The sequence below is a fragment of the Electrophorus electricus genome, chromosome 17 (assembly GCF_013358815.1).
Source record: "Electrophorus electricus isolate fEleEle1 chromosome 17, fEleEle1.pri, whole genome shotgun sequence".
Taxonomy (NCBI): domain Eukaryota; kingdom Metazoa; phylum Chordata; class Actinopteri; order Gymnotiformes; family Gymnotidae; genus Electrophorus; species Electrophorus electricus.
The window spans coordinates 11,212,214-11,227,652 of record NC_049551.1 but is presented as its reverse complement, the minus strand read 5'-3'; the positions used below and the strand labels follow the sequence as shown (position 1 = coordinate 11,227,652).

Sequence of the window (15,439 nt, the reverse complement as noted above, 5' to 3'; positions counted from 1 at the left end):
ATCCATGCACATGAACATCTCCATGACAGTGTCAGTCACAGACTTCTTATAAAGGCTTCCATCCATCAAAATCCTTTATTAAATTCTTTTTTTCCATCATTTCAGAGCCAGAATTCACATCAGTGCAAAAGTGATTATGATGTAAAGATTGATTGTGCAGTAGCGCAACAACCTTTATGTTGTTAGAGTGAGGTATTCCGATCTGCTTCTGTCTCCCTCTGGCTGTGCTGTATAAATGGTCTTTCTCATCGCCATCTAATACTGATAAATCTTGGATCTGTATGCTTTAGATTTTAATGTTGTCACTTTGTCATGCACACACACAAACACATACGTGCACACACACAGACACCTCAAAGGGAAGAGACTAAGTCTGATCTTTAGCTTTCACACATGCACACAGTTGCGAGTTCGTTGTACAACCACATCCAAGGAGAAGATTTATTGTGTGTATATGTGTGTGTGTGTGTGTGTGTGTGTGTGTGTGTGTGTGTGTGTGTGTGTGTGTGTGCATGAGCATAGTCTTTGTGAGTATTTTATAGTGGAGGTGGTGGATACCTCAGACAGCTCATCCATCTGTCTTGTTGTCCAGAGCCCTGTAAATCATGGCTGCTGTCGACAGGCAAAGGTGTTGTGGCTACCTGATAAGCTGTGTGTGTGCAGGTGTGTGTGTGCATGCATGCCTGCATGTGTGTGTGGCTTTAGCCTGTAAATCTGTGCTGATAAATAGCTCCTGCAAGTAGTTGCGAGCGTCAGAGTTCCCCCTAACTCTCATGCTCCAGCAAACGCAATAAAAAGGCGTTAAGATGGCGGCGTTGAGATGGTGGTGTTAAGGTGTTAAGATGGCCGTGTTTATTTCAGCACCGCCATTTTTTCTCAACTCCAGTCATGCATTCCCAACACTTTTCCTCTCAGCATGTTTTATTCTGAGGCAGAACAGATTTGGCGCACAGAGTTCCATACAGGACTGCTAGCCCTCAGGTCCAGTGATACCATTTTTCCCAGTGTGCTGGGGTCCAGCAAAGTGCTGTCCAGCACAGTGGGGTCCAGCGTGGCGCTGTGGAACAGGGGCTTGCAGAGATGTGCCGCTCATGCCTGCTTTGCTGGATGCTGACGCCTGTTGAGAGAGCTCCGGTTGTTTAGGCCTCCAGTCGACCTTTCAGGTCCCTGTGCTGTGCTGCTTTCACCTGTTTCTATATGACAATCTTGTCAGATTCATAAACACTGTTATGTAAGTGTCTTAAATTGAGCAAAGTGTTTTATTAGTAGTATTTGTGTCGGTTCGCCTGCAGAAGTGTACACATTTGCAGCATTTCTTAGATGCCCTTGTCCAGTGTGACTCTCAGAAGTGCTTCATAGTCTCTATCAACTCCATCTCTTAATGTGACCACAGATGGTAGTGTAGATAATGCCCTGGCTACCGTGGAAACTAAGTCATTATACAGTACCACTCGAAAGATTGGACACATCTGAATAAATGTATGTTTTTAATAGTAATAAACACATTTTCTGATGGATTATGCTTAAGTTTGTTTCTAAGACATATAAGTTGGGAAAGGTTTTAGCCTATATATGAATTCATATGTTATATGAAAACACACACACACACACACACACATACAATTTTAGATGCACCCTCAGCAATAGTGTTCTTTCAGACGTTTAGTTCCTCACCCTACATGTGTCATTCATGTGTGAGAATGCCATCAAGACTGATGGAGAAGTATCCTTGGTGACTGCCTCATGAACCTGGTTACGAGAGCACAAAGCCGTCAAAGTACAGGACAGTTAGTTTGAAGAATCTAAACTATAAGATAGAAGTCAATATTTGTTTATTACAGCATAATCACATGTTATTTCATTGGTTTGGTACCTTCCCTGTTTTTAAAATGTTGAAAATAAACAAAATAGAAAATAGGTGTGTCCAAACTTTTGTCTGGTTCTGTAAAGGAGAATTATTTATTTATTTAAAGTATGCGCTGGTGGTTTTGTGACCCCAAATTTTTAAAAGTCAACAATTACATGATGAAAATGGAGATGACGTTGACTAATTGCTGATGGCCCTGTGTGTGCGGTTTGTGCTTGTGCATGTGCGCATGTGTATGTGTACGTGTGTAGGAGCTCCTGGGATCATCTCTTCACCGTATCCTGGAGCGGCGGGTTTCGCTCCTGCTGTTGGCTTCCCGCAGGCTGCTGGTAAGATTGTGGAATGTACAGACACAGGCTCACTCTCTCTCTCTATCTCTCATATATATGCATACACACACACACACCATATGGACAAAAGTATTGGGACACCTACCTGTGGGACACCTGTGGGCCCTTTGTGAGGGCAGACGTTGAGGTTGGGCAAGAGGGCTTGGCTTGCAATCTCCATTCCAGTTCATCCCAAAGCTGTTCGATGGGGTTGAGGTCAAAGCTCTGTGTGAACCAGTGAAGTTCTTCCACACCAAACTCACCCAACCATGTGCTTTGTGCACTGGGGCCCAGTCATGCTGGAACAGTCAAGGACCTTCCTCAAACTGTTCCCATCAAGGTGGAAGCACACAATTGTCCAAAATGTCTTGGTATGCTGAAGTGTTAAGGTTTCCCTTCACTGGAACTAAGGGGCTTAGGCCAACCACTGAAAAACAACCCCACAGCATTATCCTTCCTCCACCAAACTTTAGAGTTAGCACAATGCAGTTAGGCACGTTCTCCTGACATTCGCCAAACCCAGACTCGTCCATCAGATGCGATTCATCACTCCACGTAACACGTTTCCACTGCTCCACAGTCCAGTGCCAGCGTGCCTTTCACCATCCATCCGACACTTGGCATTGTGCTCATGCAGCTCCTCTGCCATGGAAACCCAGGCCACGAAGCTCCTGGCACAGTTTTTGTGCTGATTTTAATGTCAGAGGTGGTTTGGAACTCTGCAGTTATTGAGTCAGCAGAGCGTTGGTGACTTTTCCACACTGTGCCTCAGCACTCGGCGACCCCGCTCTGCAACTTTACGTGGTCTGCCGCTTTATAGCTGAGTTGCTGTCATTTTTAAACACTTCCACTATTCAATTTTGCCACTCACAGCCGATCGTGGAATATCTAGCAGGGAGGAAATTTCACAAACTGGCTTCTTTCGATGGTGTACCACTCTTGAATTTAGTGACTCTTTAGAATGACCCATTCTGACTAAATGACTAGAATGCCTAACATGAGCTCTTTAGAATGGCTAAATGTTTGTAAAGGCAGACTGCATGGCTAGGTGTTTGATTTTGTGGCAATGGGACTGAATGAAGCTCCTGTATTCAATGAATAAGGGGTGTGTCACAATACTTTTGTCCATATAGTGTGTGTATATATGTACACAAACAATTTCTCTCATTCAAATTGGCATACACTTATTCTCTTTCTCTGATTCTTCTTCACACATTTATATTCTCTCTCTCATTCTTGCACACGCATACAAACACACTCAAAGCCAAGTAATGAAAGTTTTAGCCTGGTGCTCACACCCCTGGTTTACACTAAATAACCAGGGATGTCATGTAATCGCCACAAGCAGTTGTATATGCCTGCTTGTTAAATATAGCAACACAAATGAAAACAGAGGTTTACCAATACTGACTGCACTTTATAACAGATGACACAACAACACATGCATAAACTGTGTATTACACATAATTGGTTGTTGATTACTCACCCGGCATTAACGCTGTGTGCATCAAGGTTCACTCTTCTGCTATATTGCCCCTCTGCTCTGCCATTCTCCTCAGTGACTTATATCATCAGTTTAAATCACAACAGTTATAAATGTTTTGTTGGACTTCTGTGAGACATATTTATGAGTCCACCACCGCAGTTCTCAAGGGCACTGCGCTCTTCGTCCTCCTCTTCCTCTGTTAATGCCGGGGGCACTCGGAGCTGTTAATGGTTTACTTTAAAGCCCGCACGCCCCAATCCTACACAGGTTTGAAATGCCACAGTCAGCATTCGAGGAACATCTCGTGTTGCTAAATCAGCAAGGAATTTCAAGCCTTTTTTTGATGATGCAACCATTTCCTGTCTGACCCTGTGTGACCCAGTTGCTCCTCTCGGCCCTCCTGTGTGGCGGGCTGCTCCCTCTGCAGGTCTCTCCATGCAGGCCATGCCGGGGGCACTCGGACCCCTCACCATCCCCACGTCGGCTGTTGCTGGCCGGATGGCCATCCACGGCATGGCCCCCAGCACCCTCCACTCCGTTCTCCTCGTCTCTAACCTCAACCCCGATGTGAGTGATCCTACACCCCCCCACCCCACCGCACAGACACGCAAGCACACCAGATTCGTGCCCACTGCCTTGTAATGCTTTGGCATCTTTGGGTGGAGTATTCTTTTAATCGGACATTGGAGTGCAGTGGAGAACTCCTTTACTCAGATATCTGATTGCTTTTCCCTCACACCTCCTATCCCAATATATATAGAAACACTGTGTGTATGTATTTGTTTATGTATGAGGGTGTGTTTCACACCTCCTCTGATCGGCGGTCTGGATGGCAGATATTAAGAGTTGTTCTGTTCCCTATACAGAGTATATCTCCACATGGACTCTTCATCTTATTCGGTAAGCGTGATTCCTTTGCTCCACTAGATTAATTCTGTGGAAGGTTGTTTTCTTGAAGGAACGGCTCTGTTTGCCGGCAGACACAGGAGATTATTTAGAAGTACACAATGACAGCTTCACTTATATTAAAATTACACACACACACACACACACACACACACACACACACACACACACACACACACACACACACACAAAGCATATAATAATTGGAAACAACATGTGCTTGTGTGAGTGGGTGTGTGTGCATGCAATAAAAAGACTTCTCCTTAAGTGGCTGAGGTTAGCTTTTTTTTTTTTTTTTTTTTACATTTTCTTGTAGTATCTTTGGATTCAGTGTTAAAGTATCACATGTGTTTGTGGGTGACGGGGTCAAAGAGAATTTGAATATCCACTTGAAGTTGCTCATTTCGGGTCCTCTCTTGGTGTCTTTGCAGGGGTGTATGGGGATGTCCACAGGGTTAAGATTTTGTTCAACAAGAAAGAAAACGCCTTAGTGCAGATGGCCGACGCGACTCAAGCCCAGCTGGGTATGCAGCTCCTCACCAGCCACGTCCGCTGGATATTTTGATTGGCTTCTGCTATTCATGTGTGTGTGGGTGTGTGTGTGCGCGTGTTTGTGTGTGTGTGTGTGCATGTGTCTGTGTGGGTGTGTGTGCATGTGTGTGTGTGGGTGTGTGTGTGTGTGTGGGTGTGTGTATGTGTGTGTGCATGTGTGTGTGTGTGTGTGTGTGTGTGTGTGTGTGTGCATGTGTGCATGTGTCTGTGTGGGTGTGGGTGTGTGTGGGTGTGTGTGTGTATGTGTGTGTGTGTGTGTGCGCGTGCATGCGTGATTAAGCACTGCTCTGATTCTGTTGGGGCTCTTATGCACCAGTACATTCTTTTCTAAGCCTGGACAATACATGACTGTAGAAGTACACAGAGCTATACTACATTTTATCATCACAGCTCTGGTGATTTTTCTGCATTTAGCAAAAAATACAAGCACAAAAAGAAACAGAGCTCCCTTCCGGTGTTTGTGGAGTGGGTTTTGTTGGAGGTGGGGTAGTCAAATCACTTCATTTTCTGACAGGGCCTGATTGTGTTGTGTCTGCATGCTGTGTTTGGTCCTAAGCTATGAGCCATCTGAACGGACAGCGGCTACACGGCAGGGTGATCCGGGTGGCTATCTCCAAGCACCAGACAGTGCAGCTGCCCAGAGAGGGGCAGGAGGATCAGGGCCTGACCAAGGACTTCAGTGGCAGCCCCCTCCATCGCTTCAAGAAGCCCGGCTCCAAGAACTTCCAGAACATCTTCCCACCCTCGGCCACGCTGCACCTCTCCAACATCCCGTGAGCGTGGATGCATTTTTGCACGATCGTGCAAGCATTATCTAATGGGGGGGAAAAAGCAAGTCTCAAATGATCTGGTTGTAAGACCAGTCTTTTTAATTGATTAGCACGTAAAAATAAATTAATGTTTAAAGCTCTTTTGAGTTTTGAGGTCTATTAGATTTTAACATTATTTTTTAGGTTTACTCACTGATCTAGAGATCAGTGGCTGTTGCTCTGTGAAAATGTAAAATAGTGAAATGGACTTACTGTATGTATTCACTTGGAAAGAAACAGATTGTTTTGGTATTGTGAATTTTCAGTAAAGTAATACCCAAACACATTTTAGCTCTTTTTAAACTAATTTAATGTAATAAATGCAATAAATATTAAATAATGCAATTAAATAACTATATTAATATTTACTAAAATATTTATTAAATAAATAAATATTCTAAACTTCATTTCATTTCAAAGATGGAAAAAATACTTGGGTGTTATTAATATCACTTAACTATACAATAGTGTTATGAATATCACTTAACCATAACAGTGTATTATTATCACTGAACTATGAGTGTCATTAATATCATTTAACTATAACAGTCTGTTATTAATATCATTTAATTATAACAGTGTTATTAATATTTAACTATAACAGCACACTACTATCACGGAACTATAACAGTATTATTAATGTCACTTAAACATAACTGTTATTATTATCGCTTAACTATAACAGTTTGTTATTAATATCTCTTAACCTCCCCAGTAACTCAGTAGTAAACTGTTCTCTCTCTTCTCCCGGCCCTCCTGCTCAGACCCTCTATTGCAGACGACATGCTGAAGAATCTTTTCTCAAGTTCGGGATACAACGTCAAAGCATTCAAATTTTTCCAGTAAGTTCCCTTCAGCACTAGCCCACTGGCCCTAGCAATTGCTTTGGCACTGTGTTTGTTCTATGGTGAGGTTTCTTTGGGTGTACAGGCACACATGAACAGACTTGTTCACAACAAATCTGTTGTGGGTCCCTGTTTGTCTGGTTACTAGTGAGTCCACATCTACCTGCTTGCTTCAACATGTCCTCTGGGGGTCACTGAGAGGGAAAGAGATTGGTAGGGTTAGGCACGCGCACACCAAAAATGACCTGAGGGTATGCAACGTGCTTAAGGATGTGAAAGAGGCAGAGAGACACTGGCTGAATCACACGAAGCGCACCAGTGTGAATTATTCCTCACTCCTGAAATGTTTGAGCGAGTCGAGATGTAGTACACTTGCAGTGCAACTAGATGGCAGTAATAGGCTCAACTCACATGTCCTCGACTTGGAGAAGACCCAAAGAGCAATGTTTGTTTGAAATTTGGGCAGGTGAAACAGGTCTGCTCCTGAGAGTCCTGCACTGCATGCTTTAACGGTTCTCCTGTGCTACTGCACCTGAAGTAGCTCGTGAAGTTGCACTGGATGATTGAGCAGGGGGAAATGGTGTAGCCTCCGACTCCTGGAGGTACACTACACATCCAGCCTCCAGTGTGAAAGCATAGCTTCTTCAGTTTTTTTCTGCCTTAGAGAATGACAGTCACGTAATAAGCGAGGTATTAAAATATGCATTTATGTGCTTTTGATCCAGGACTCCCATGTGCTCAGATAGTCAAATCATAGCCAGAGCACTGGTCTTGCCTGAGGGATCAAGCTTTTATGTCTTTTGGCAAACATCAACAGAGTTTATTATAATTTTTGTGACTGCTGGTTTGTAGTTTAGGTTAAGTCGATCTTTTGGAGAATTAACAAGTGATGGGTCACAACACAATTTAGATACCACTGAATTAAATGTTAAACTAAAACTGTCCAATAACTGCACAAACTTGCGGTTGTGGGAACCTCAGTTGCCTGTATGAAAACCATGAACTCTGCAGTGTGGCGATTCTCCAAGTTTTGGAAAACACCACATTAGAGGCTACAGTCTTTCTAATAAAGATGTAAGCTGGCATCATCACCTGTGAACTGTGTCAGAAGGGCAGTGTTTCCCACGGACCTGCAGCATTTATGCCACTACTCGTTAGCTGAATGTGGCGGTCCCACAGGGCTGGGCTCAGTAAACCCTGATCCCTGTCCCTGTACGGGACCCCGACTAAGCTCATTACTCTCGTGCCCCTGCATACGGTCCTGGCTGACGACAGCCGATGTTGGTGTTCGCCATTCACCACGAAGAAGCTCTCTCAGTGTGCGCTCTCTCATTTGTCAGGAAGGACCGCAAGATGGCGCTGATCCAGCTGGGCTCTGTGGAGGAGGCCATCCAGGCCCTGATCGACCTCCATAACCACGACCTGGGAGAGAACCACCACCTACGAGTGTCCTTCTCCAAATCCACCATCTAGAACCTTCTCCAAATCCACCATCTAGAACCTTCTCCCTGCGCATACGCCTCTCCCACCCCCAGAACTTCAGCTTCCCACACCAAGATGACGCTGATCGGTCAATTGCAAATGATGGCCGATGAACTACAAACATATGAGAGAAAACAATAGACAAAAACACAAAAAACCAATCATAATTGCTTAGTTTTAGAGATTTGTAGGAAAAGCAGTTTAAAGAAGAAGCTAAAGACTACTGTATGACCTTCAGGTAGAGGCTGGAGGTGAGTTTGTTTGTTTTTTTTTGGTTTTGTTTTTTTTAAGTTGGAGATGAGGGCACTTCCATAGCGAGGAAGTTGGCTCTCTTCTTCTGGGCTGTTCAGACACACACACACTTGGATAGCTTCAATGACACTGCAGGAAGTACGTTTCCTGATCAACCAGTCGCTGAGGATGACTTCTGTGTTGCACGGACGTGGAGGCGTTGTTGGAGATGGAAACTCCTGTAGCCCAATAGCCTTGTTACAGTCAAGCTGTGGGCGGGGCCACCACAGTTATGGCCCAATAACTGTTGTCTGTTTCATCCAAGTGCCCCACCTAGTCCTGCTGCACTTCAGAACTGGGGCTCATGGGATAGGTGGATGCAACATTACCCAGGAAGGTCTCTGAATGTCTCTGATGTTATCACACGGTGCTGCTGGGTTGGAAACCCTGTAGCGACATTCCTAACCAGCGGGCTGTCCCTAAGTTTTGAGTAGCAGTAAAGTGCAGTGGAGCACTGAGTGACTTACATTTCAGACTCCCTGTGCAGCTGATCGGTGTGAACTGAGGACCGTGGATGCGGGGGGACACTGACCATTGTGTGTGTTTCTTGTTTGACCAGACGGTGGGGATCTGTGAATAGATGGTGAATGGAATGCTTTTATGTTCTCCTGTGAAAAAAAAAAAAAAAAAGGGGGGGGGGTGTTGTTTTGTTTTTAATTTCTAACGGACAAGGCTGTAGTGGGCCCGTCTGACCTAAACTGCTGTCTCGACGTATCCATGGCGACTGCACAGGATGCTGTCTGTTGCCGTCACAGGCGGGTCTGGTCCCACTGAACTGGAGAGACTTCTTTAACGAATCAAAAACAAACAAAGAGCATGCACGACTAGTCCAGGAAGAACTGCCAGCTGTCCATACTCCCGGAATACTCCGGAACACTCCAGACAGCAGATCCCAGCTGTCAGGAGGCTCCACCTCCTCTTGAATGGATTTTTGAATGTGAATGATGTAGCCCCTGACAATGCGTTATGGGTGGGGATTGGGTCATTCTCCACTCACTTCCCTCTTATACCCTGATTCAGTTCTTGTATTCAGATGCTGTTTTTTTTTAACTGTTTTGTTTTGTTTTCCCCGCCACTTGTTCATCTTGTGACGTGTTGACAAGCGGTCTCCGCTCTCTAGGAGTGGGTCTTGTCAGGTAACTGCCATAGAATTGGAATGAGTAGAATGGACCTGCGAGGAGCTCCCGTTCTACTGGTTCTGTTTCTGTGCTCTCTCTGCCTCCTGGGCTGCGAGCGCTGGTCTTGTCATAGGTCAGCGTCGGCGTTGGCACTGAGACTGTCACTTTCGTCACACACTCTCTTTTGCCTTGCTGTCCCACACTAAACACCTCCACATAAGTACAAAACCAAAAAAGGGAGAGAGAGAGAGAGAGAGAGAGAGAGAGAGAGAGAGAGAGAGAGGTGTCCATGTGGCACTAATATCTGTCCCTTCTGAAACAGTCACATTTTAAGATTGTATTACAAAAGTATTGAAAAAAAGTTGAAATGTGTTGTAACTTAATTTTAAGACATTGTTATGCAGTTTCAGTGGGGATGGTGAAAGTTTGAAGTGTGTGTGTGTGTGTGCAGGCGTGCGTGCTTGCGTTTGTGTTTTGATGTGTACATGTTTAGTGCTGTTTAATCAAGTGGTGGAACTCATCAGGACTTTGTAGGACAGGGATGTCTATCCTGCTCCTGGTCTGCTACCTGCTTGAGCTGACACTCCAGCTTCTAATGTTTACACGTTTAAACACTTCAGAAAGGCTCGACTGCAGCAGACGTGTCAAATCAGGCTGCAGTGGCTCATCTGGAGCACGGTTGGGCATCCGCCTCTCTAGTGGAACACCTCCAGCGTGCAAACAGACAAGGTGCTGTCTTGAGCTGCCAAGGACTAGCCTTAACATTCCAAGGAGGGTCACTGTAGACCCGCTGAGGACCTCTAGAGGGCGCTCCTCCTGTTCCTCACACACGTGCCTGTTTGTGTCCCACAAAAAAACAAAACAAACAAAAAAAAAGGTTCATCAGACAAGTTGAAATCAGCATAAACAAAAACACTGGAGCTTGAAGGTTTGTGGACCCTTTGAATTTACTATATTTCTGCATAAATATGAACTAAAACAACAGTCCTAAAAACGGAGAACCCAATAATATAAATGAGATTTAAAAATAGATAGTTGTGTGAAAATTAAAATGAAACAGAAAGCGATGTGTTATGCAGAAATCTAGAAAATTCTACAGCGTCCACAAACTTTCGAGCACCACGGTGGCTCCAGAAATGCAAGGCAAGGGACAGTGACCGTTTTTTCCTCCTGGTTTTACCTACAGCAATTCCATACTTCGCTAACACTTCTCAAAAAGAAATTGAAAGAATTTTTTTGAAGTTTACAGTCTTAAATAAAGCAAAACTATTCAGGTCTATATATCTTGAGGATTGTCAAGATTTTTTGGAAAAAAGAAGTTACTTATTTTTGGTAATTTGTTCTTTTTTATGGAAAGAAAAAAAAAACAAATTTGAAACCTCATCGGGTTTTTGTACCACTATAATCATTCAAGAAATCATGGTGAAAAAATCATATTTACTGTGTATTTACTTAATTTTCTTATTATGTGCCTTATAATGTGTTTATAATCAAATAGGTTTTAGAAATATTACCTAAGATATCTTAAGTACTATTTTGTGGGATTGGTGAGAGGGTTGATTTCATTTGATCTTTAATTTTCTCGTAGATTTTTTTAGACGTGCTTTTTGTGGGGATTCAGTACTGTGTGGTCTGTCTTCAAATCATAAGTTAATGTTTGGTGCTTTGAATGCACATTGGAGAAATATGAGTGAGTGGTAAAATCTCAAAAGCTCAGTGTCTGCTGTGGGTGTCCACCCTCTGTGCGCGCGCGTGTCTCAGCGTCAGTGAACTGCCCTGTGTACTTAGAATTAGAAACAGGTAGAAAGCAAACATTGGAACTCAGAACACTGACCATAGGAGCTCCCAGATGAGAACTCGACGGGATGCAGTGAAATGAATATAACCATGGCAACCGCTTAAGTGAATATAACCATGGCAACTGGGTAACATCCCCTTCCCCCAGTCCAAACTCCTAACAGTGGAAATCCTGGCAGTACTCGGCCTGGAGTTGGACTGGCGGGAGGAATGGGAGTGCTGCTCCTGCCACAAGTCCGAGTGAGACCTGCTGTTCAGCCAAATGAAGTGATTAACCTGAAAAAATCACAGTCCACTCCACACCCGAGGAGACGGAGCGGTACGCCACGGCAGTTCTTGTCTGTTGGTCTGGGCAAACCTGCACCATTCACTGCAGCTTTGCAGCTCTGCTGTCAGTAGGCGCTCTCAGTAGCGCTGTCAGTAGTCCTGTTCCTGAGCACAGCTGTCAGAGACGTCCCCTCTGCGTGTCTGTCTGTGTGGTTTGAGTTCTGTTACTGTATCTTATACTCATGTAGGGGATTTGGTCTGTTGCGTGATCTGTAGTGATTATTTTCCCCCTTGCTTTTTCTTTCTTTTTTTTTTTTTTTGGCAGGGATGTGAAACCTGATTAAAGGTGGATGTCAGTATGACTCTAAATGTCAGTCGGCTGTAGCCACCGGCACACTAGCGGAAGAGAGAGAATGTGTGCGCGCGTGTGTGTGTGTGTGTGTGTGTGTGTGTGTGTGTGTGTGTGTGTGCGTGCGTGCGTGCGTGCGTGTGTGTGTGTGTGTGTGTGAGAGAGAGAATGCGAGAGACAGCTTTGTTTTGCTCACTAAACGTCAGTCTTGGTGGCCGTGTGTGAAGCAGCGTGTGGCGTATGCTGTTAACGTCGTGCCCTCCCGCTCCTCAGCTCGACTGGGCGTGGCCGGCCCCTCCTCCAGCTGGGCGGGCCGTGGCCGGCTTCGGCTCTACAGCTTTTCACTCACTAAGAGGAGAACAAGCCAGCCTTCATAACCACGGGGCACTAAAACCGTTGCTCTGGTAATGTCTGATTCCCGCCGTCTTGCGCATTTTTCTCTCTTCTCCTCTCCGCTTCACTCAGTCATTTTCAGTCCTGTCTTGACTCAGGCTCCATTGTCCCCGCCATGATGAAAGACAGTTTCCTGTCACTCCGGTTTGAAACATTTTGGGTTTTTGGTTTTTTTTAATGGTTTTATACTCACAAATAACGCAGGACCAAAGTTTATGTGCCTTTCATCTTCTTTCGTCCATCTTATTTGTATCTTTATTCCTGAATGTGTATCAGAACCAACAATCTTTTTTCTTCGTGTTTTTCTTTTTGCATTGTTGTTACAAGTCTGGTTTCCAATGAAGTGAATGTGTTTTATCGTATTGATTTGCTTCCCCTAAAACAAAAGGTCAAGCCATATATTTGTCCCTCTAACGAGAGCTACTATTACGATACTGAATGTTTTTCTTGCCCCTGATTGGCCCGCTGGAACAGCCTATCATGAAAGCCTACTTTGGTCCCCGGCTTTGAAGTTAGGTTAGTTACTTCAGAACTAAAAGAACCATTACCAATTAGATTTATCATCTCATTTTTAAACAAATTGATGTAAGAAAGCTTTATTTAAATGTATAAGATATAATGATTCACTAACAAATGAAACCAAAGGAATCGGGCTAAAATTGGACTGGTGGGGGCAATGTTTAGCTCTTAACTGAATATTCTATTGCTATAAAGCAGAGAAGTTGAATTTCATGAATAATTCAAGTCCAGGTGCAATGGCTATTTCCTAGGCTCTTATTCTAAAATGGTGGCTTTGTGGGTGGGATGTCGATCTTAAGCTCAGCTGTTGTAATGCTGCAGAGGCTGAGATCTCGGGCTCTCTGTTCCTTAGCAAAGGCAGTGCAAGCCATCACAGATTAGCTAGTATGGATCATGGGGTAGAAAATTAGATTTGACAAGATGCCCAATAGTTTTAATTTGCCCTCCAGTCATGATGAATTAAGATTATGCATGCATTTGACATTTTAGACAAAACATGATTTATGGAATTTAGGCATAAAACTAATGTACTTTGATCTGGGAATTACATTGGCTGTCTGAACACTTTGATCCCTAAATGCACACAAATCAAATGCAAAAACGTCCATTGCACTCGTTCTTTTGAGTTGAGGTGTTTCTGAACTTAAAATTTCAGCCATCTTGTCTTTTCTATATTTTCTTTGTGTGGAAATGATCTGGGCTGCATTTAACTAATTGAATTTGTAAATTTGCATAAAAAGGAGGGACTAAACTCAGCTAATTGAGGTGGAGCTCAGGCACAGCACACATACAGAAGTGCCTGCATGGACCTCAGAATGCTTGACACACCTTGAAATACCTAATTTATAGCTTGGATGAATGTTCCACTACCAAAAGGAAACAAATGCTGTAAATATACGTTCCCTTTGTTTAGGGATTTTTTTTTTTTTAATCCTGGCCCAAAAAAAGAAAAAAGAAAAAAAAAGGTTTTGCGGAACAAGATACAAACATACGAATACGAACTGGTTTTATATTTATGAACATTAACAGAAAAACACAATTTGTCTTCTGTATTTTGATATCATACCAGTACCAGCTTTCATTTGTAAAGCAGTTGACATTGTGGGAAACGGGGAGAGAGACGTGCAGATTCAGTTTGATGTAATAAAATGCAAATAGAAGATGACTATTAAAGAAACATATTTTCTAATTTTGCAGTGCATGGTTGATTGGAAGTTTTTTGTTTGTTTGTTTTATAATCTTGTAGGAAGCATTTCTTTTTCTGTTTCTAAACTGCTTAATAATATACATAATCATTATTAGAGTTACGGCTATTATTATTATTATTATTATTAATATTATTATTATTATCCACCCAGAGTATCTGCTGACTTTTTTCCTAATCAACTTTAATTGTAGCATGCCTTGAATAAATGTCATGACATCTGTACTTTCCTCAGTGCTCTGTCTTTTCGTCTCTTTCGCTTTGGGTTCGTGCTAGTTTCCTGTAGACCCAGACCCAGATCCCTTTACTCCACAGCATCCTTCTTGTTCTGCTTCCTCTCAGGAACCCGTTCACTAACAGGCTGGATTGGTGAAACCGATCTGAACCAAGTCCTTTCACCCATCCACTCTGCTTTGAGAGGTGTGTTGTTTAGGAGTACTAGAGGGGATTCCGGTCTCTGGCTATAACACTGTCTTTCTTCTGCTTTTTCTCTAATGGCTGCATCTTTTAATTCAGAGCAGTGGCTATTTGCAGTCCTGGATCACAGGCTGGTGTTTGCAGTCCTGGATCACAGGCTGGTGTTTGCAGTCCTGGATCACAGGCTGGTGTTTGCAGGTCCTGGATCACAGGCTGGTGTTTGCAGTCCTGGATCACAGGCTGGTGTTTGCAGGTCCTGGATCACAGGCTGGTGTTTGCAGGTCCTGGATCACAGGCTGGTGTTTGCAGTCCTGGATCACAGGCTGGTGTTTTTCCTGCTCTATCACATTTGACTCAAAACTAGTTTTTGGTTAATTGAAACATGTGTATGAGTGTGAGCAGGGATAAAACTAAACTGTGGAGTGCTGAGGGCCTCCTGCACTGCCTCTGTATTCATCCTCCCACTCTCGCTGTCTCACTCCCTGACTCCACCCTCCCATTCTGCCTCCCTGTCTCACTCCCTGTCTGGCTACACTGTGCTCGGCACAAGCGCTCTGCTACCTGTTGCTTTGCCTGTTGCATCTCTCTCTCTTTTTAAAGTACACTGTGGAGAACAGATCTAGTCATGTTGTGATCAATAACAGCAGAGCCTCACTACAGTGCTGCAGTGCCTAAATGGTGTGAGCTGAACAGCAAAAGGGATCATTAGGTCGCAGTGCCTCCCTCCAGCCGCCCCCCTCTAACACCCCCGTGCCCTCTCAGGGGCTTGGCCCCCCTCTAACACCCCCGTGCCCTCTCAGGGGCTTGG

General features: G+C 44.0%; 1 protein-coding gene across 2 annotated transcripts in view; it reads left to right on the top strand.

Moving 5' to 3' along the window:
• ptbp3 (polypyrimidine tract binding protein 3) overlaps positions 1 to 14,448 on the top strand; it is a 51,862-nt gene extending 37,414 nt beyond the window's left edge. For both annotated transcript variants that reach the window (XM_027007394.2, XM_027007384.2), the window contains exons 8-14: positions 2,119 to 2,196; positions 4,110 to 4,249; positions 4,549 to 4,582; positions 5,020 to 5,112; positions 5,697 to 5,913; positions 6,714 to 6,791; positions 8,135 to 14,448. In XM_027007394.2, the coding sequence (XP_026863195.2) occupies positions 2,119 to 2,196; positions 4,110 to 4,249; positions 4,549 to 4,582; positions 5,020 to 5,112; positions 5,697 to 5,913; positions 6,714 to 6,791; positions 8,135 to 8,267 (773 nt within the window). In that variant the 3' untranslated portion in view covers positions 8,268 to 14,448. The remainder of the gene's footprint in view (positions 1 to 2,118; positions 2,197 to 4,109; positions 4,250 to 4,548; positions 4,583 to 5,019; positions 5,113 to 5,696; positions 5,914 to 6,713; positions 6,792 to 8,134) is intronic.
• Positions 14,449 to 15,439: the final 991 nt, after the last annotated feature.